At 38.3% G+C, this 21,853-nt stretch overlaps 2 protein-coding genes across 2 annotated transcripts; one reads left to right on the top strand and one right to left on the bottom strand.

The window, feature by feature from the left end:
* Positions 1 to 121: 121 nt before the first annotated feature.
* Positions 122 to 1,729, bottom strand: LOC145877256 (uncharacterized). Its single transcript, XM_082972557.1, has 3 exons — positions 1,717 to 1,729; positions 912 to 1,572; positions 122 to 822 (listed from the first exon to the last, which is right to left on the bottom strand). Exons 1-3 carry the CDS (start codon positions 1,727 to 1,729, stop codon positions 321 to 323), a joined length of 1,176 nt encoding a protein of 391 aa, XP_082828683.1. The 3' UTR covers positions 122 to 320.
* Positions 1,730 to 15,617: 13,888 nt separating this feature from the next.
* LOC145877255 (uncharacterized) lies at positions 15,618 to 21,370 on the top strand. Its single transcript, XM_082972556.1, has 2 exons — positions 15,618 to 16,162; positions 19,444 to 21,370. The coding sequence occupies exons 1-2, from the start codon at positions 15,832 to 15,834 to the stop codon at positions 20,178 to 20,180; spliced, it is 1,068 nt and encodes a 355-aa protein (XP_082828682.1). The 5' UTR covers positions 15,618 to 15,831; the 3' UTR covers positions 20,181 to 21,370.
* The last annotated feature ends 483 nt before the right edge of the window (positions 21,371 to 21,853 follow it).

Raw genomic sequence — 21,853 nt, 5'->3', positions numbered from 1 at the left:
TTTGTGTTAGTCACTTTTTGTTAAATCACATAAATAGTAACTCTTCCATTTCAGAGCCTGGATTTTCCCCCTGAGGCTAATATCCATATCATGTTGAAATCAATAGAACAGGGGACAAACGTTTAGGGTTCTACATTGTGACATCATTAATATACACCTACTACAATGTTAAAACATTCTACATTGTGACATCATTAAAATACTCCTTCTACAATGTTAAAACATTCTACATTGTGACATTAATTCATTGATATCATGAAACAACTCCTTCATGTATTTTCTGATGTTTGATCAGATGTCTTTTATCGGAGTATCTCTTGTTACATTGTTACAAAACTCTTCCCACATTGACCACAGCTATAAGGTTTTTCTCCCGTGTGTGTTCTTTGGTGTGAAACTAGGCTGGTTAGCCAAGCAAATCTTGTCCCACATTGATCACAGCTATAAGATTTCTCTCCTGTGTGTGTTCTCTGGTGTGATGTCAGCTGGCCAGATTGACCAAAACGCTTCCCACATTGACCACAGCTATAAGGTTTCTCTCCTGTGTGTGTTCTCTGGTGTATCTTCAGTTCGCCAGATTGAACAAAACTCTTGCCACATCGAGTACAGCTATAAGGTTTCTCTCCTGTGTGTCTTCTTTGGTGTATCGTCAGATGGTTAGATTTAAAAAAAAACTTCCCACATCGAGTACAGCTATAGGGTTTCTCTCCTGTGTGTGTTCTCTGGTGAAGAGTCAGATTGCGCAAGCAAGTAAAACTCTTCCCACACTCATCACAGATATACAGTTTCTCTCCTGTGTGTATTCTCTGGTGTGATATCAGGCTGCTTCGATGAGTAAAACACTTCCCACATTCATCACAGCTGTATGGTTTCTCTCCTGTGTTCTCTGGTGTGTTATCAGGTTGATTAGCTGAGTAAAACTCTTCCCACATTGATCACAGCTAAAAGGTTTCTCTCCTGTGTGTGTTCTCTGGTGTAATTTCAGGCTGGTTGAACGAGTAAAACTCTTCCCACATTCATCACAGCTAGAACGTTTCTCTCCTGTGTGTATTCTCTGGTGTGATATCAGGCTGCTTCGATGAGTAAAACTCTTCCTACATTCATCACAGCTAGAACGTTTCTCTCCTGTGTGTATTCTCTGGTGTGATATCAGGCTGCTTCGATGAGTAAAACACTTCCCACATTGATCACAGCTAAAAGGTTTCTCTCCTGTGCGTGTTCTCTGGTGGAATTTCAGGCTGGTTGATTGAGTAAAACTCTTCCCACATTGATCACAGCTAAAAGGTTTCTCTCCTGTGTGTGTTCTCTGGTGTAATTTCAGGCTGGTTGAAAGAGTAAAACTCTTCCCACATTCATCACAGCGATAAGATTTCTCTCCTGTGTGTGTTCTTTGGTGTACAATAAGATGGCTAGATGTATCAAAACTCTTCCCACATTGAGTACAGCAATAAGCTTTCTCTACTGTGTGGCTTCTCCGATGAATTTTAATGCCTGATGAGGTGAATCTCTTCCCACAGTCAGAGAGGTTAATTATCTTCCCTGTGGGTCTCTGCAGGTGTTTCTTGAGGTGTTCTGATCTGGAGAGGCTCTTCTCTGCCTCGTCAGCATCATGAGGTTGTTGAGGCTCCCCAGAGGATCCACGATAGTCACGTCTCTCTCCTGTGTGAACGACAAAGTCAGACAGATGATTAAAGGTCCACAACAGCAGTAATCCACTGTAAAAGGTCATGCCAACAGCGTAGCCATGTTGGACAACAATTGACATCTGTAATGAATGTAATGATTACTTGACATTTGTCTTAAAATGAGCAACAATAGTCATATTTTGTCTTGTTTTCACAGTAGTAGTAACATCTAAGATTGGAGGCCCTTTTCTATGTTTGCTGGTGAGAAAAGATTTTTGCTCAGGGGAGTAACCTCCATTACCAGGTTGCTAATGAGTTCATTTCACACTACTTTGGATTATAATTGTCAGGCTCGCTTGAATCTCCTGCTTAATATAATGTTTGTGTCGTCATCGCAAATCAACCGCTTTGTACTTAAAAAACACTTCAACCAGTAAAATGCTCTTTGGCTTTTCCATCAGCCTGACAATGAGGGTTTGTACACTGTTTGCCAAATTGGCCCATAACTTCACCTAACAACAACATAGACCTACTGTAGGACCCATAACTTCACCTAACAATAACATAGACCTACTGTAGGACCCATAACTTCACCTAACAATAACATAGACCTACTGTAGGACCCATAACTTCACCTAACAACATAGATCTACTGTAGGACCCATAACTTCACCTAACAATAACATAGACCTACTGTAGGACCCATAACTTCACCTAACAATAACATAGACCTACTGTAGGATCCATAACTTCACCTAACAATAACATAGACCTACTGTAGGATCCATAACTTCACCTAACAACAACATAGACCTACTGTAGGACCCATAACTTCACCTAACAATAACATAGACCTACTGTAGGATCCATAACTTCACCTAACAACAACATAGACCTACTGTAGGACCCATAACTTCACCTAACAATAACATAGACCTACTGTAGGACCCATAACTTCACCTAACAATAACATAGACCTACTGTAGGACCCATAACTTCACCTAACAACAACATAGACCTACTGTAGGATCCATAACTTCACCTAACAACAACATAGACCTACTGTAGGACCCATAACTTCACCTAACAATAACATAGACCTACTGTAGGACCCATAACTTCACCTAACAACAACATAGACCTACTGTAGGATCCATAACTTCACCTAACAATAACATAGACCTACTGTAGGACCCATAACTACACCTAACAACAAATATAGGAAAATAGCTCTGTGTGTTGAACAATAGCCTATCCATCAAGGAACAGTTCTCTACACATTATGAGCTAAGTATCTCCGTTTCCAAACGGACTAACGAGACCCTACAGTAAATCAAGCAGACAATAACACATTATAAACATCAATTTGTTAGGGATGTTGGATCCAACATGGAGCACGGCATAACTGTCTTTACCAGAGTAATGAATGAAGAAGCACTTTGGTTGTTGTTGCATGTCGTGATGTTTGTAATTTGACTGGCATTCAGAAAAGTATTTCCTGGATCTTCTGATAGTTGATCATGTGACTGTAACTAAACATCTACAGTATTAAGTATTATGTGTAATTATTGAAGAACTGCGTTAATGACAGTATCCATTTGAGTGTTGTCAATAAAGCTAAGATAAAAAAAAAAAATGTATTTCACCTTTATTTAACCAGGTAGGCCAGTTGAGAACAAGTTCTCATTTACAACTGCAACCTGGCCAAGATAAAGCAAAGCAGTGCGACAAAAAAAAACAGAGTTACACGTTGGATAAACAAACGAACAGTCAATAACACAATACAAAAATCTATATATAGTGTGTGCAAATGAAGTACGGAGGCAAGGCAATAAATAGGCCATAGTAGTGAAGTAATTACAATTTAACACTGGAGTGATAGATGTTCAAGTAGAAATACTGGTGTGCAAAAGAGCAAAAAAACGTAAATAAAAACATGGGGATGAGGTAGGCAGTTGGATGGGCTATTTACAGATGGGCTGTGTACAGCTGCAGCGATCGGTAAACTGCTCAGATAGCTGATGCTTGAAGTTAGTGAGGGAGATATATGTCTCCAACTTCAGCGATTTTTGCAATTCGTTGCAGTCATTGGCAGCAGAGAACTGGAAGGAAAGGTGGCCAAAGTAGGTGTTGGCTTTGGGGATGACCAGTGAGATATACCTCCTGGAGCGCGTGCTATGGGTGGGTGTTGCTATGGTGACCTGTGAGCTGAGTGAAGGTGGCCTAGCAAAGACTTATAGATGACCTGGAGCCACTGGGTTTGGCGACGAATATGTATACCAGGTCGATTAGAAAGGCCTGCTCGCAGAAGTGTTCTAGGGAGCATTTGACAGTGATGAGGGGTGGCCGTTTGACCGCAAACCCATAACGGATGCAGGCGATGAGGCAGTAATCGCTGAGATCCTGATTGAAAACAGCAGAGGTGTATTTGGAGGGCAAGTTGGTCAGGATAATATCTATGAGGGTGCCCATGTTTACAGATTTAGGGTTGTACCTGGTGGGTTCCTTGATAATTTGTGTGAGATTGAGGGCATCTAGCTTGAATTGTAGGACGGCCGGGGTGTTAACATCACTAGGGTAGGGAGCACTGTTTTCACCTCCGGATGAAAAGCGTGCCAAAGTAAACTTAGTAGATTTGGATAGAAAACACTCTAAAGTTTCCAAAACTGTTAAAATAATGTCTGTGAGTATAACAGAACTGATATGACCGGCGAAAACCTGAGAAAAATACATCCAGGAAGTGGGATTTGTTGTTGTTGTAGTTTTCCATTGACTGCCTATACAGATTCCATTGACTTAGGTCTCAAATTGCACTTCCTATGGCTTCCACTAGATGTCAACAGTCTTTAGAAATAGTTTCAGGCTTGCATCCTGAAAAATGAGAGTGTAAGACCACTCTGAATGAGTGGACCATTCAGTATCTCAGAGATTTTTCATGCGCGAGACCGAGAGCGCACCTTTCTTGTTTACCTTTTATATTGACGACGTTATTGTCCGGTTGAAATGTTATATATTATTTAGGCTAAAAACAACCTGAGGATTGATTATAAACATCGTTTGACATGTTTCTACGAACTTTACTGATACTTTTAGGATTTTTCGTCTGGCTGTTGTGATTGCCTTTGAGCCTGTGGATTACTGAACAAAACGCATGAACAAAACGGAGGTTTTTGGATATAAAGAGAGACTTTATCGAACAAAACAAACATTTATTGAGTAAATGGGAGTCTTGTGAGTTGCAACGATATGAAGATCATCAAAAGTAAGTGATTCATTTTATCGCTATTTCTGACTTGTGTAACTCCTCTACTTGGCTGGTAACTGTTTGTAATGATTTGTCTGCTGGGCGCTGTTCTCAGATAATCGCATGGTATGCTTTCACGGTAAAGCCTTTATGAAATCTGACACCGTGGTTTGATTAACAAGAAGTTAATCTTTAAACCGATGTATAACACTTGAATGTTTTATGAATGCTTATAATGAGTATTTCTGTTTTTGAATTTGGTGCTCTGCAATTTCACTGGATGTTGGCCATGTGGGACGGTAGCGTCCCACACCCCCTAGAGAGGTTAAGCATATCCCAGTTTAGGTCACCTAACAGAACAAACTCTGAAGATAGATGGGGGCCAATCAATTCACATATGGTGTCCAGGGCAGCTGGGAGCTGAGGGGGGTCTGTAACAGGCGGCAACAGTGAGAGACTTATTTCTGGAGAGATTCATTTTTTTAATTAGAAGCTCGAACTGTTTGGGCTTAGACCTGGAAAGTATGATAGAACATTGCAGGCCATCTCTGCAGTAGATTGCAACTCCTCTCATTTTGATGGAAAATGTTGTAGTTGGGGATGGAAATTTCAGAATTTTTGGTGACCTTCCAAAGCCAGGATTCAGACACGGCAAGGACATCAAGGTTGGCGGAGTGTGCTAAAGCAGTGAGTAAAACAAACTTAGGGAGGAGGCTTCTGATGTTAACATGCATGAAACCAAGGCTTTTACGGTTACAGAAGTCAACAAATGAGAGCGCCTGGGATAACGTCTACATCACCAGAGGAGTAGGATGAGGGTACGGCAAAAGGCTTTCAGAACTGGTCGGCTCCCTCCAGTCAGGTCATGTTGAAGACTGGCTCCCTCCAGTCAGGTCATGTTGAAGACTGGCTCCCTCCAGTCAGGTCATGTTGACGACTGGCTCCCTCCAGTCAGGTCATGTTGACGACTGGCTCCCTCCAGTCAGGTCATGTTGACGACTGGCTCCCTCCAGTCAGGTCATGTTGACGACTGGCTCCCTCCAGTCAGGTCATGTTGACGACTGGCTCCCTCCAGTCAGGTCATGTTGACGACTGGCTCCTCTCGTCATTTGTGTGTCTTATTTATTTAATCAAACAGCGTGCTTAAAGCATCAGACAAGTTCAGTACATACAGATTTTATAAAAACACATGGGGTGATTGGTAGAAAGAACAGATGACTCTTGGTTGACCAAGATGTATTTTAGTTGGGGACAGCACTAGAACATGATTTTGGGGCTCCCGAGTGGCGCAGCGGACACTGCATCTCAGTGCTTGAGGCTTCACTACAGACACCCTGGTTCAAATCCAGGCTGTATCACAACCGGCCGTGATTTGGAGTCCCATAGGGCGGCGCACAATTGGCCCAGCGTTGTCCGGGGTAGGCAGGCATTGTAAATAAGAATTTGTTCTTAACTGACTTGCCTAGTTAAATAAAGGTTACATTTAAATACATTTAAAAAAATAGAGTTTCATGACAAACCATTTTTTACAAATCCGGCAAGGCACCAATTTTGAGACGGGTTTAAAACAAAGGTTTCAAACCAATTCATGAATGTAATTGAATCTAGGTATGTCTTGCCTTTAATGTAATGGCATGAAAAACAATTGGCTGAATACTATACAATGACTTATCAACAGCTCTAATAATTTGCCTCCACAGGAAATCTACACTGGCAATTCTAGAATATACTATATAGCCCAGAAACCTGGTTAAACTATCATTATGACATCATGGATGAATTCTAGAATATACTATACATCCTAGAAACCTGGTTAAACTATCATTATGACATCATGGATGAATTCTAGAATATACTATATATCCTAGAAACCTGGTTAAACTATCATTATGACATCATGGATGAATTCTAGAATATACTATATATCCTAGAAACCTGGTTAAACTATCATTATGACATCATGAATGAATTCTAGAATATACTATATATCCTAGAAACCTGGTTAAACTATCATTATGACATCATGGATGAATAAATTTGAGTGGTTACACTCCTCCTTCCCCCATCCCTCAGCTGTTTACCAAACCAAGCCTCTGGGCAGCCATTTTGTTACTGTTGAAAAAACCCACACAACCCAGCAATCTGCCGTTCATACAACAACAAAACTGTAATTCCACCACTGTTTTGGTTATAAGATGATTATGGGGTTGGAGAAATGTAACTACTTTCAAATTCATAGACAGACCTATGGATGCAAGGACTGACCATCCATGATATCAACATTATAGTTTTAACTATGTTGAGGCTATACAGTGTTGGTTTACATTTCTAAACATTGGAGTAAAAAAAAGCTTATTTGGGGTTCTGATGGGGTACAACAGTTGAACTAAGCTCATGAGGCATGTGTTATATTCTTCAAGAATCAATGGTTATACATAAATAATTTTAAAAGTCTAAATATGGATGTAGCTGTTGAATATTTCCGCTTTAACACCACACATCAGTTCAACAACTGCAGAGTTTGTGCCTCTGTATTTAAGACAGTACTTACTAGTGTTAATCAGGGAACGGTTTCTCAAAACCATCTTATGGCTAAGTTCACCGTTAGAACCATTGGACGTCTTAAGATGCGTTTGGGAAACCGGGGCCAGATGTCCAGTTTCCTCCTCGATCGATGTAACAGTCATCTCCCCCTCTTCCTCTTTCACTCCATAAACTGCATCCTCCTCTTCTTTTACTGTAACATCCTCCTCCTCTTTCACTCTGAACGAGTCTTTTTCTTCTTTCACAGTAACGGCCTCACCCTCTACTTCTTGTTTTACTGTGATGTCCTCATCTTCTTTAGCAGGAGGAGAGTAGCTCAGTGACCGCATGGTTGGACAAGTTAGCTAGCTAGGCTAATGCTAACTTAACCAGCCCGCTAGCTGAATAATAACAACAACACCGTAAATATGAAATTAAAACGGATAACTAACTAGACGACAGAAGTGGGTTTAAAACACAGTGGCTAATATACACTAAAGCGTCTAATGAGCTTTATTGGTTCGGCTATTTTGTCTAGCAAGCTACCGAGGAGGCTTAATAACTGTTGCTGCTGTTGAAAGAAGAGTTCCGTCCACTACATTATACGTCACACCAACAGCATCGCCTTAAATTCCCAGACCGCCATCTGCTGACTGGAGTGGGTAACGCAGTTGAGTAAAACGTTTATTTTATTTTCTGACAAAAAGTTAAAGGGGAGGAAGCGTTCGTTTTTACTCACCCGTGTAACAACACAGTGTGGTTAAAGACTTAGTAACTTAGTTGTAGTCACAATCTGGTTACCTATAAGTACAAACAGTTATGTTTTTGCGTTGTTACATATTTCTTAAACTTATTTCCGGATATCTTCTAAACTACCCACAATGCACTATGTGCTACAGAGTTTGTATGCTAGCTCGGTATCTAGCTCCAGCTTGTAAACGTCAGCCACACCTCATGCTTTCATATACTGTGTGGTTGTGTTATCTAGTGGGAACGCATTAGCACGGTAGACTCTGCTGCCTTGTTGTCAGTAGGGATGTTACTTTTGATACCGGAGCTACGAGGCCTGCGTCCAAATCGATAAGCAGTAAACTTCAAAGCAGTGTACCGATGCCTGTATCACTTTATCAGCAGCACGTCTTCAATGACGTCTGAAGCTTCATTTCATCAAACAACCACCTGATTGGTTTGGTATTGGGCTTGTTCGACACTGCAGGCGACTGCAGACTGACTGATCTACAAATCCCCTGTTGCTGCTGTTGAAAGAAGCGTTCCGTCCACTACATTATACGTCACACTAACATCACCTTAAAGCCCCACATGATGTATTGTTACACCATGTAAGATTAGTATAGACCTAGTCTGTTCATTATATACATCTACATGATGTATAGTTACACCATGTAGGAGCAGTATAGACCTAGTCTGTCCATTATATACATCTACATGATGTATTGTTACACCATGTAGGAGCAGTATAGACCTAGTCTGTTCATTATATACATCTACATGATGTATTGTTAGTCCATGTAGGAGCAGTATAGACCTAGTCTGTTCATTATATACATCTACATGAAGTATTGTTACACCATGTAGCAGCAGTATAGACCTAGTCTGTTCATTATATACATCTACATGATGTATTGTTACACCATGTAGGATCAGTATAGACCTAGTCTGTTCATTATATCCATCTACATGATGTATTGTTACACCATGTAGGAGCAGTATAGACCTAGTCTGTTCATTATATACATCTACATGATGTATTGTTACACCATGTAGGAGCAGTATAGACCTAGTCTGTTCATTATATACATCTACATGATGTATTGTTACACCATGTAGGAGCAGTATAGACCTAGTCTGTTCATTATGTACATCTACATGATGTATTGTTACACCATGTAGGAGCAGTATAGACCTAGTCTGTTCATTATATACATCTACATGATGTATAGTTACACCATGTAGGAGCAGTATAGACCTAGTCTGTTCATTATATACATCTACATGATGTATTGTTACACCATGTAGGAGCAGTATAGACCTAGTCTGTTCATTATATACATCTACATGATGTATTGTTACACCATGTAGGAGCAGTATAGATCTAGTCTGTTCATTATATACATCTACATGATGTATTGTTAGTCCATGTAGGAGCAGTATAGACCTAGTCTGTTCATTATATACATCTACATGAAGTATTGTTACACCATGTAGCAGCAGTATAGACCTAGTCTGTTCATTATATACATCTACATGATGTATTGTTACACCATGTAGGATCAGTATAGACCTAGTCTGTTCATTATATCCATCTACATGATGTATTGTTACACCATGTAGGAGCAGTATAGACCTAGTCTGTTCATTATAGACATCTACATGATGTATTGTTACACCATGTAGGAGCAGTATAGACCTAGTCTGTTCATTATATACATCTACATGATGTATTGTTACACCATGTAGGAGCAGTATAGACCTAGTCTGTTCATTATGTACATCTACATGATGTATTGTTACACCATGTAGGAGCAGTATAGACCTAGTCTGTTCATTATATACATCTACATGATGTATAGTTACACCATGTAGGAGCAGTATAGACCTAGTCTGTTCATTATATACATCTACATGATGTATTGTTACACCATGTAGGAGCAGTATAGACCTAGTCTGTTCATTATATACATCTACATGATGTATTGTTACACCATGTAGGAGCAGTATAGACCTAGTCTGTTCATTATATACATCTACATGATGTATTGTTAGTCCATGTAGGAGCAGTATAGACCTAGTCTGTTCATTATATACATCTACATGAAGTATTGTTACACCATGTAGCAGCAGTATAGACCTAGTCTGTTCATTATATACATCTACATGATGTATTGTTACACCATGTAGGATCAGTATAGACCTAGTCTGTTCATTATATCCATCTACATGATGTATTGTTACACCATGTAGGAGCAGTATAGACCTAGTCTGTTCATTATATACATCTACATGATGTATTGTTACACCATGTAGGAGCAGTATAGACCTAGTCTGTTCATTATATACATCTACATGATGTATTGTTACACCATGTAGGAGCAGTATAGACCTAGTCTGTTCATTATGTACATCTACATGATGTATTGTTACACCATGTAGGAGCAGTATAGACCTAGTCTGTTCATTATATACATCTACATGATGTATTGTTACACCATGTAGGAGCAGTATAGACCTAGTCTGTTCATTATGTATATCTACATGATGTATTGTTACACCATGTAGGAGCAGTATAGACCTAGTCTGTTCATTATATACATCTACATGATGTATAGTTACACCATGTAGGAGCAGTATAGACCTAGTCTGTTCATTATATACATCTACATGATGTATTGTTACACCATGTAGGAGCAGTATAGACCTAGTCTGTTCATTATATACATCTACATGATGTATTGTTAGTCCATGTAGGAGCAGTATAGACCTAGTCTGTTCATTATATACATCTACATGATGTATTGTTACACCATGTAGGAGCAGTATAGACCTAGTCTGTTCATTATGTACATCTACATGATGTATTGTTACACCATGTAGGAGCAGTATAGACCTAGTCTGTTCATTATGTACATCTACATGATGTATTGTTACACCATGTAGGAGCAGTATAGACCTAGTCTGTTCATTATATACATCTACATGATGTATTGTTACACCATGTAGGAGCAGTATAGACCTAGTCTGTTCATTATGTATATCTACATGATGTATTGTTACACCATGTAGGAGCAGTATAGACCTAGTCTGTTCATTATATACATCTACATGATGTATAGTTACACCATGTAGGAGCAGTATAGACCTAGTCTGTTCATTATATACATCTACATGATGTATTGTTACACCATGTAGGAGCAGTATAGACCTAGTCTGTTCATTATATACATCTACATGATGTATTGTTACACCATGTAGGAGCAGTATAGACCTAGTCTGTTCATTATATACATCTACATGATGTATTGTTAGTCCATGTAGGAGCAGTATAGACCTAGTCTGTTCATTATATACATCTACATGAAGTATTGTTACACCATGTAGCAGCAGTATAGACCTAGTCTGTTCATTATATACATCTACATGATGTATTGTTACACCATGTAGGATCAGTATAGACCTAGTCTGTTCATTATATCCATCTACATGATGTATTGTTACACCATGTAGGAGCAGTATAGACCTAGTCTGTTCATTATATACATCTACATAATGTATTGTTACACCATGTAGGAGCAGTATAGACCTAGTCTGTTCATTATATACATCTACATGATGTATTGTTACACCATGTAGGAGCAGTATAGACCTAGTCTGTTCATTATGTACATCTACATGATGTATTGTTACACCATGTAGGAGCAGTATAGACCTAGTCTGTTCATTATATACATCTACATGATGTATAGTTACACCATGTAGGAGCAGTATAGACCTAGTCTGTTCATTATATACATCTACATGATGTATTGTTACACCATGTAGGAGCAGTATAGACCTAGTCTGTTCATTATATACATCTACATGATGTATTGTTACACCATGTAGGAGCAGTATAGACCTAGTCTGTTCATTATATACATCTACATGATGTATTGTTAGTCCATGTAGGAGCAGTATAGACCTAGTCTGTTCATTATATACATCTACATGAAGTATTGTTACACCATGTAGCAGCAGTATAGACCTAGTCTGTTCATTATATACATCTACATGATGTATTGTTACACCATGTAGGATCAGTATAGACCTAGTCTGTTCATTATATCCATCTACATGATGTATTGTTACACCATGTAGGAGCAGTATAGACCTAGTCTGTTCATTATATACATCTACATGATGTATTGTTACACCATGTAGGAGCAGTATAGACCTAGTCTGTTCATTATATACATCTACATGATGTATTGTTACACCATGTAGGAGCAGTATAGACCTAGTCTGTTCATTATGTACATCTACATGATGTATTGTTACACCATGTAGGAGCAGTATAGACCTAGTCTGTTCATTATATACATCTACATGATGTATTGTTACACCATGTAGGAGCAGTATAGACCTAGTCTGTTCATTATATACATCTACATGATGTATTGTTACACCATGTAGGAGCAGTATAGACCTAGTCTGTTCATTATATACATCTACATGATGTATTGTTAGTCCATGTAGGAGCAGTATAGACCTAGTCTGTTCATTATATACATCTACATGATTTATTGTTACACCATGTAGCAGCAGTATAGACCTAGTCTGTTCATTATATACATCTACATGATGTATTGTTACACCATGTAGGATCAGTATAGACCTAGTCTGTTCATTATATCCATCTACATGATGTATTGTTACACCATGTAGGAGCAGTATAGACCTAGTCTGTTCATTATATACATCTACATGATGTATTGTTACACCATGTAGGAGCAGTATAGACCTAGTCTGTTCATTATGTATAGTTGATGTATAGTTGATGTATATACATCTACATGATGTATTGTTAGTCCATGTAGGAGCAGTATAGACCTAGTCTGTTCATTATATACATCTACATGATGTATTGTTACACCATATAGGAGCAGTATAGACCTAGTCTGTTCATTATATACATCTACATGATGTATTGTTACACCATGTAGGAGCAGTATAGACCTAGTCTGTTCATTATATACATCTACATGATGTATTGTTAGTCCATGTAGGAGCAGTATAGACCTAGTCTGTTCATTATATACATCTACATGATGTATTGTTACACCATGTAGCAGCAGTATAGACCTAGTCTGTTCATTATATACATCTACATGATGTATTGTTACACCATGTAGGATCAGTATAGACCTAGTCTGTTCATTATATCCATCTACATGATGTATTGTTACACCATGTAGGAGCAGTATAGACCTAGTCTGTTCATTATATACATCTACATGATGTATTGTTACACCATGTAGGAGCAGTATAGACCTAGTCTGTTCATTATGTACATCTACATGATGTATTGTTACACCATGTAGGAGCAGTATAGACCTAGTCTGTTCATTATATACATCTACATGATGTATTGTTACACCATGTAGGAGCAGTATAGACCTAGTCTGTTCATTATATACATCTACATGATGTATTGTTACACCATGTAGGAGCAGTATAGACCTAGTCTGTTCATTATATACATCTACATGATGTATTGTTAGTCCATGTAGGAGCAGTATAGACCTAGTCTGTTCATTATATACATCTACATGATGTATTGTTACACCATGTAGCAGCAGTATAGACCTAGTCTGTTCATTATATACATCTACATGATGTATTGTTACACCATGTAGGATCAGTATAGACCTAGTCTGTTCATTATATCCATCTACATGATGTATTGTTACACCATGTAGGAGCAGTATAGACCTAGTCTGTTCATTATATACATCTACATGATGTATTGTTACACCATGTAGGAGCAGTATAGACCTAGTCTGTTCATTATGTACATCTACATGATGTATTGTTACACCATGTAGGAGCAGTATAGACCTAGTCTGTTCATTATATACATCTACATGATGTATTGTTACACCATGTAGGAGCAGTATAGACCTAGTCTGTTCATTATATACATCTACATGATGTATTGTTACACCATGTAGGAGCAGTATAGACCTAGTCTGTTCATTATATACATCTACATGATGTATTGTTAGTCCATGTAGGAGCAGTATAGACCTAGTCTGTTCATTATATACATCTACATGATGTATTGTTACACCATGTAGCAGCAGTATAGACCTAGTCTGTTCATTATATACATCTACATGATGTATTGTTACACCATGTAGGATCAGTATAGACCTAGTCTGTTCATTATATCTATCTACATGATGTATTGTTACACCATGTAGGAGCAGTATAGACCTAGTCTGTTCATTATATACATCTACATGATGTATTGTTACACCATGTAGGAGCAGTATAGACCTAGTCTGTTCATTATAGACATCTACATGATGTATTGTTACACCATGTAGCAGCAGTATGGAGGTCAGTGGGGGACAAAATTGTTGACACCCTTGATAAAGATGAGATAAACGACTCTATTAAATAAATAATTAAAATACTGAGCTATATTGTATGTAAAAAATACAGAAATTATATTATTTTATACTAATAGAATTGCTCAGAGAAAGAGATTTAGTTTATCATGTAATTCTCAAAAGGTAGGGGTCTGAATTATTGCCTCCCATGTTTTCAAAACTCCAGCACCCTCCCCTTGGGAGAATAACGACACTGAAATGTTTAATGAGATTAGAGAACACATTGGGTGGGACCTTAGACCCTTCCTCCATACAGAATCTCTCCAGGTCCTTGATTTATTTAGTCTGTCTTATGGACTGCCCTGTTCAATTCAAACCACAGGTTTTCAATGGAGTTCAAGTCCGAAGACTGAGTTGGCCATAGAACATTTTTGATTTTGTGCCCAATTTACAGTTTCTTTGTTTTGCTGGAAGATCCACTTATGGCCAAGTTTCAGCCTCCTAGCAGAGAGGTAACCAGGTTTTGGGCTAAAATATCCTGGTAGTGGTTAAAGTTGATTTATTTTATACATTTTTGCTCATCTTTATCAAGGGTATTAATAACTAGGTGCTTATTTTGATATCTTGTTTTTTGACTGAGTCAAATAGGGACATTGATCTGATTAACACCAGTAAATACAGTGAGTACTATCTAATAAAACAGGGACATTGATCTGATTAACACCAGTAAATACAGTGAGTACTATCTAATAAAACAGGGACATTGATCTGATTAACACCAGTAAATACAGTGAGTACCATCTAATAAAACAGGGACATTGATCTGATTAACACCAGTAAATACAGTGGAGTAGATGTAGAGTTTGTTTTAAATTCTCATAAAAAACGGAATTAATCAAACAGCACTTGTTGCTTTTTGTACGTGTTGATATAATATTAATATTTAATGGAGAGAAAAAAACGTTTCCCTAAACTGCTTTATAATATTATAATTCAATGAAGAATAAAAATAGTTTTCCCTCCTCAACTGCGTTTCCTCCCTCCAGACAGCAGATGGCGATATGTGTCTTTCAGGCGATGTTTCTAGTGTGACGTATAATCTAGTGGACGGAACGCTTCTTCAACAACTGCAGCCACCTCGGTAGCTCGCTAGCCGACAAAGTCGGAACATTCAAGTTCTTTAGACAATTTCGTGGTTTATTTGTCACTTTGCTTTAAACATACTTATGTGGAAACAACTAGATACCCCATTTAATTTAATATTTACGTTGTAAGTCAACTAGCTGGCTGGTTAAGTTAGCACTAGCCTAGCTAGCTAACATCCCCGACCATGAGTTCACTAAGCTACTCTCCTCCTGCTAAAGAAGAGGTCTGTTGGACGGAGAAAGAAGCTCTCGTGAAAGAGGAGGAGGAGGAGGAGGCTGTTACAATACAAAAACAAGTAGAGGGTGAGGCTGTTACCGTGAAAAAAGAAGAGAAAGACGTTACAGTGAAAGAAGAGGAAGACGCGTTCAGAGTGAAAGAGGAGGAGGATGTTACTGTGAAAGAAAAGGAGGAAGATGCAGTTTTTGGAGTGAAAGATGAAGAGGGGGAGATTACTGTCACATTAGAGGAGCACGAAGAAGAGAAGACTGGAGAACTGATTAACACTAGTAAATACAGTGAGTACTATCTAATAAAACAGGGACATTGATCTGATTAACACCAGTAAATACAGTGAGTACTATCTAATAAAACAGGGACATTGATCTGGTTAACACCAGTAAATACAGTGAGTACTATCTAATAAAACAGGGACATTGATCTGATTAACACCAGTAAATACAGTGAGTACTATCTAATAAAACAGGGACATTGATCTGATTAACACCAGTAAATACAGTGAGTACTATCTAATAAAACAGGGACATTGATCTGATTAACACCAGTAAATACAGTGAGTAGTATCTAATAAAACAGGGACATTGATCTGATTAACACCAGTAAATACAGTGAGTACTATCTAATAAAACAGGGACATTGATCTGATTAACACCAGTAAATACAGTGATTACTATCTAATAAAACAGGGACATTGATCTGATTAACACCAGTAAATACAGTGAGTACTATCTTATAAAACAGGGACACAAACTCTGCAGTTGTTGAACTAATGTGTGATTTTTAAAAGGGCATTCTACACTCAAATATGTTTTTGTACTGTATGAATTGTTCATGACGTCCTCCAGGGATTTTTAAACTTTTCCTGTTGAAAAGTGATATAAATACAGTAAAGTATAAACACACTAATGGGAAACAAATAAATGTTTTGAGTAAAATAGTGTTTTTTTTAACAACTGCAAACTAGAAGGAGTGAATGATGTCATAGTAAGGCCTCCAAGGAGTTGGCTTGATGGGAAGTCGTGATGTCATCCAATAGGAGACTGATCTTCATGTGAATATTCATTATTATTTTAAAATCCTTCCTGTTCTGTCAAGTTGGTTGTTGATCATTGCTAGAAAGCCGTTTTCAAGTCTTGCTATAGACTTTCAAGATGATTTAAGTCCAAACTGTAACTAGGCCACTCAGGAACATTCAATGTCATCTTGGTAAGCTCCTCCAGTGTAGATTTGGCCTTGTGGTTTAGGTTATTGTCCTGTTAGGACAGTTTTTTGTATTCAGATCTCTGAAATGCTCTCTACCTACGTAACATTTAGTGTCTCCTTATGTTACGCTGGGAAAACAGTTTTCATGGGAACAGAAATCCTAAATCATTTCAGAGTTTACTAAATCCAATGGTTCTAACCGAGAGTCACCTTAACTTTATTGACAACACCCAAATGGATACTGTCATTAACGCAGTTCTTCAATAATTACACATCATTCTTAATACTGTAGCTGTTTAGTTACAGTCACATGTTCAACTATCATCAGCTGATCCAGGAAATCATTTTCTGAATGACAGTCACATGACAGAAGCCACAACATGCAACAACAACCAAAGTGCTTCTTCATTCATTACTCTGGTAAAGACAGTTATGCCGTTCTCCATGTTGGATCCAACATCCCTAACAAATGGATGTTTATAATGTGTTATTGTCTGGTTGATTTACAGTAGGGTCTCGTTAGTCTGTTTGGACACAGAGATACACTCCACGTTGGATCCAACATCCCTACTTTGCTCATAATGTGTAGAGAAATGTTCCTTGATGGATAGGCTATTGTTCAACACACAGAGCTATTTTCCTATATTTGTTGTTATGGGCCCTACAGTAGGTCTATGTTGTTGTTAGGTGAAGTTATGGGCCCTACAGTAGGTCTATGTTGTTGTTAGGTGAAGTTATGGGTCCTACAGTAGGTCTATGTTGTTGTTAGGTGAAGTTATGGGTCCTACAGTAGGTCTATGTTGTTGTTAGGTGAAGTTATGGGTCCTACAGTAGGTCTATGTTGTTGTTAGGTGAAGTTATGGGTCCTACAGTAGGTCTATGTTGTTGTTAGGTGAAGTTATGGGTCCTACAGTAGGTCTATGTTTTTAGGTGAAGTTATGGGTCCTACAGTAGGTCTATGTTGTTGTTATGGGTCCTACAGTAGGTCTATGTTATTGTTATGGGTCCTATAGGACACTGTGTGTCATGCAACAACAACCAAAGTGCTTCTTCGTTCATTACATAGGTATGATTGTTGTTAGGTGAAGTTATGGGCCAATTTGGCAAACAGTGTACAAACCCTCATTGTCAGGCTGATGGAAAAGCCAAAGAGCATTTTACTGGTTGAAGTGTTTTTTTAAGTACAAAGTGGTTGATTTGCGATGACGACACAAACATTATATTAAGCAGGAAATTCAAACAAGCCTTACAATTATAATCCAAAGTAGTGTGAAATGAACTCATCATCAACCTGGAAATGGAGGTTACTCCCCTGAGTTTTCCCCCATTCACATTCAGAATACATTGTGAAAAACTAAAATCTTTGCTCACCATTTCAGATATACTACATCCATAACTAGTGGTTTCCTCATTACCAGATATACTACATCCATAACTAGTGGTTTCCTCATTACCAGATATACTACATCCATAACTAGTGGTTTCCTCATTACCAGATATACTACATCCATAACTAGTGGTTTCCTCATTAGCAGATATACTACATCCATAACTAGTGGTTTCCTCATTACCAGATATACTACATCCATAACTAGTGGTTTCCTCATTAGCAGATATACTACATCCATAACTAGTGGTTTCCTCATTACCAGATATACTACATCCATAACTAGTGGTTTCCTCATTACCAGATATACTACATCCATAACTAGTGGTTTCCTCATTAGCAGATATACTACATCCATAACTAGTGGTTTCCTCATTACCAGATATACTACATCCATAACTAGTGGTTTCCTCATTACCAGATATACTACATCCATAACTAGTGGTTTCCTCATTACCAGATATTCTACATCCATAACTAGTGGTTTCCTCATTACTAGATATACTACATCCATAACTAGTGGTTTCCTCATTACCAGATATACTACATCCATAACTAGCGGTTTCCTCATTACCAGATATACTACATCCATAACTAGTGGGTTCCTCATTAGCAGGGAGGAGTTTATGCAATCAAATTGTGTGTGCATCGCCCTCGTGCCGCAATTTTATTAAACACAAAAAGGGGCCTACATTGGATACAAAGAGTTGTCTGGCACACTGCTTCGAGTTTCAACAACATGAATAACTTATTTCTAGCCTACCATCATCGATTTTACTACTAATGTGAAAACAAGACAATATATGACTATTCTTGCTCATTTTAAGACAATTGTCAAATAATTTTTACATTCATTACAGACGTCAATTGTTGTCCAACATCATGGCTCCGCTGTTGGCATCACCTTTTACAGTGGATTACCGCTGTTGTGGGCCTTTAATCATCTGTCTGACTTTGTTGTTCACACAGGAGAGAGGCGGGACAGTTGTGGATCCTCTGGGGAGTCTCAACAACCTCTTGATGCTGAAGAGGCAGAGAAGAGTCTCTCCAGATCAGAACACCTCAATAAACACCTGCAGAGATCCACAGGGAAAAAATCTCACTGCTGCTCTGACTGTGGGAAGAGATTCACCTCATCAGGCATTAAAATTCATCAGAGAATCCACACAGGAGAGAGACCTTATAGCTGTACTCAATGTGGGAAGGGTTTTGCAGCATCTAGCAGTCTGACTCTACACCAGAGAATACACACAGGAGAGAAATCTTATAGCTGTGGTCAATGTGGGAAGAGTTTTAGTCAATCTGGCCATCTGACAGTGCACCAGAGAATACACACAGGAGAGAAATCTTATAGCTGTAATCAATGTGGGAAGAGTTTTACTACATCTGGCCAGCTGACTTTACACCAGAGAACGCACACAGGAGAGAAACCTTATAGCTGTGATCAATGTGGGAAGAGTTTTACTAGATCTGACCATCTGACTTTACATCAGAGAACGCACACAGGAGAGAAACCGTATAGCTGTGGTCAATGTGCGAAGAGTTTTGTTAAATCTAGCCAGCTGACAGTACACCAGAGAACACACACAGGAGAGAAACTCTATAGCTGTGGTCAGTGTGGGAAGAGTTTTACTGAGTCTGGTGGTCTGACTAAACACCAGAGAACACACACAGGAGAGAAACCTCATACCTGTGACCAGAGATAATCTGATAAAAAAAATCTCTGATCAAATATCAGAAAATACATACATGAAGAAGTTGTTTCATGATATCTATGAATTAATGTCACAATGTAGAATGTTTTAACATTGTAGAAGGAGTATTTTAATGATGTCACAATGTAGAATCCTAAACGTTTGTCCCCTGTTCTATTGATTTCAACATGATATGGATATTAGCCTCAGGGGGAAAATCCAGGCTCTGAAATGGAAGAGTTACTATTTATGTGATTTAACAAAAAATGACTAACAAAAAAAGAGTTGTGTTACACTTACCACGTTGGTGACCCACTTGAATCAAAATGCAACACTTCAAAATGTAGCTAGCAGCTTTCTACAAGTTGTCCTCTGACCAGGGATGTACACATTACCTCCAGATTCCATGTGGTTTTTCAGCTGTTCGTTTTAACAGGATGTGCAACCTCATGTCCCTCCTCTTGCATAATTGATTTCAACATGATATCGATGAGTGATGACAAATAAGTTCCTTTGTTTAGCGACCCCTACATTTAAATGTATCACTCCAAAATGTAGCTGACTGTCTTCTGCAGGTTGTCCTCTAACCAGTGAGGTAAAATATATCTCCCATTTCCATGTGTTTTTTAGTTGTGTTAGTTTCAACAGCACGTACAACCTGATTTCCCCCCTAATCGATATCAGTGATTTATTGCTACTTGTCAAAACAACAGCGTTTCTGGTGCAGTTTATAAGGTGCTTGTTTTAAAAAATACAAGTAATATGATTATTGTGGCAGATGTTTGTGTATATAGCACATGTTATGTTTAGGTTTTCAATTCATCCCAAACTGTTTCTGCTTATTGGTTATTGATTTGGACACGTTTAAACTGTGTTTTGACATTGGGGATATCCCACCTAGCAACATGTAATTGAAAAGACGTTGAAAAGAAGACTATGCCAAGTTTTTTCAGTGACTTGAAAACAACTTAATTTCAACTTAGTTGCAGGTAGCCTAGTGGTTAGAGCGTTGGGCCGTCATTGAAAATCAGAATTTGTTCATAACTGACTTATTGACAATTATTGCCTACCGGGGAACAGAGGGTTAACTGCCATGTTCAGGTGCAGAACGACAGATTTACCTTGTCAGCTCGCGATTCAATCCAGCAACCTTTCGGTTACTGTTAAATGAAGGTTAAAATAAAGAAATAAATACACATGGACGCAGTATAATCATTTGGTCTGTAATCAATTTTATTAACAATCCTACATCAATCCAGTATTTCTTCACAACATTCAAGCGTTAATTGTCTTTATTCCACTACTGAAGAATCATGTCTCACATCACCTCATATTTCAAACATTCAGCCTGACAAAATATACGTTTTATTATTCCATGCCTCACCATTAAGTTAATTATTGCCAATACATATTAACCAAGGGGTGTACATTTGATCACAATTTATTTGGACTTTTTCCGTATTGGAGATGAGTTTTGTTTGGGCTCGTTCCAAGTGGACCAGAGTTCTAGAAGCTAGTGAGTTTTAGGAAGACGAGAGTTCTAGAAGCTAGTGAGTTTTAGGAAGACGAGAGTTCTAGAAGCTAGTGAGTTTTAGGAAGACGAGAGTTCTAGAAGCTAGTGAGTTTTAGGATTCTATAGAAAGAAGAGAAAAAGGAGAAAAAAATATTTCAATTGTATATTATTA

The sequence above is a fragment of the Salmo salar genome, unplaced genomic scaffold, assembly GCF_965601325.2.
Source record: "Salmo salar unplaced genomic scaffold, fSalSal1 ptg000743l, whole genome shotgun sequence".
Classification (NCBI taxonomy): Eukaryota; Metazoa; Chordata; class Actinopteri; order Salmoniformes; family Salmonidae; genus Salmo; species Salmo salar.
Note: the sequence above shows the minus strand (reverse complement) of the source record. Positions and strands in the feature narration are given on the sequence as shown.

Coding starts and splice junctions, on each gene's coding strand:
- LOC145877256 (XM_082972557.1), bottom strand. Junction 823..911: donor TGTGGGAAGAGTTTTACTCA/GCTAATCAACCT, acceptor TCATCGAAGCAG/CCTGATATCACACCAGAGAA.
- LOC145877255 (XM_082972556.1), top strand. CDS start 15,832: ATGAGTTCACTAAGCTACTCTCCTCCTGCTAAAGAAGAGGTCTGTTGG. Junction 16,163..19,443: donor GATTAACACTAGTAAATACA/GTGAGTACTATC, acceptor TTGTTCACACAG/GAGAGAGGCGGGACAGTTGT.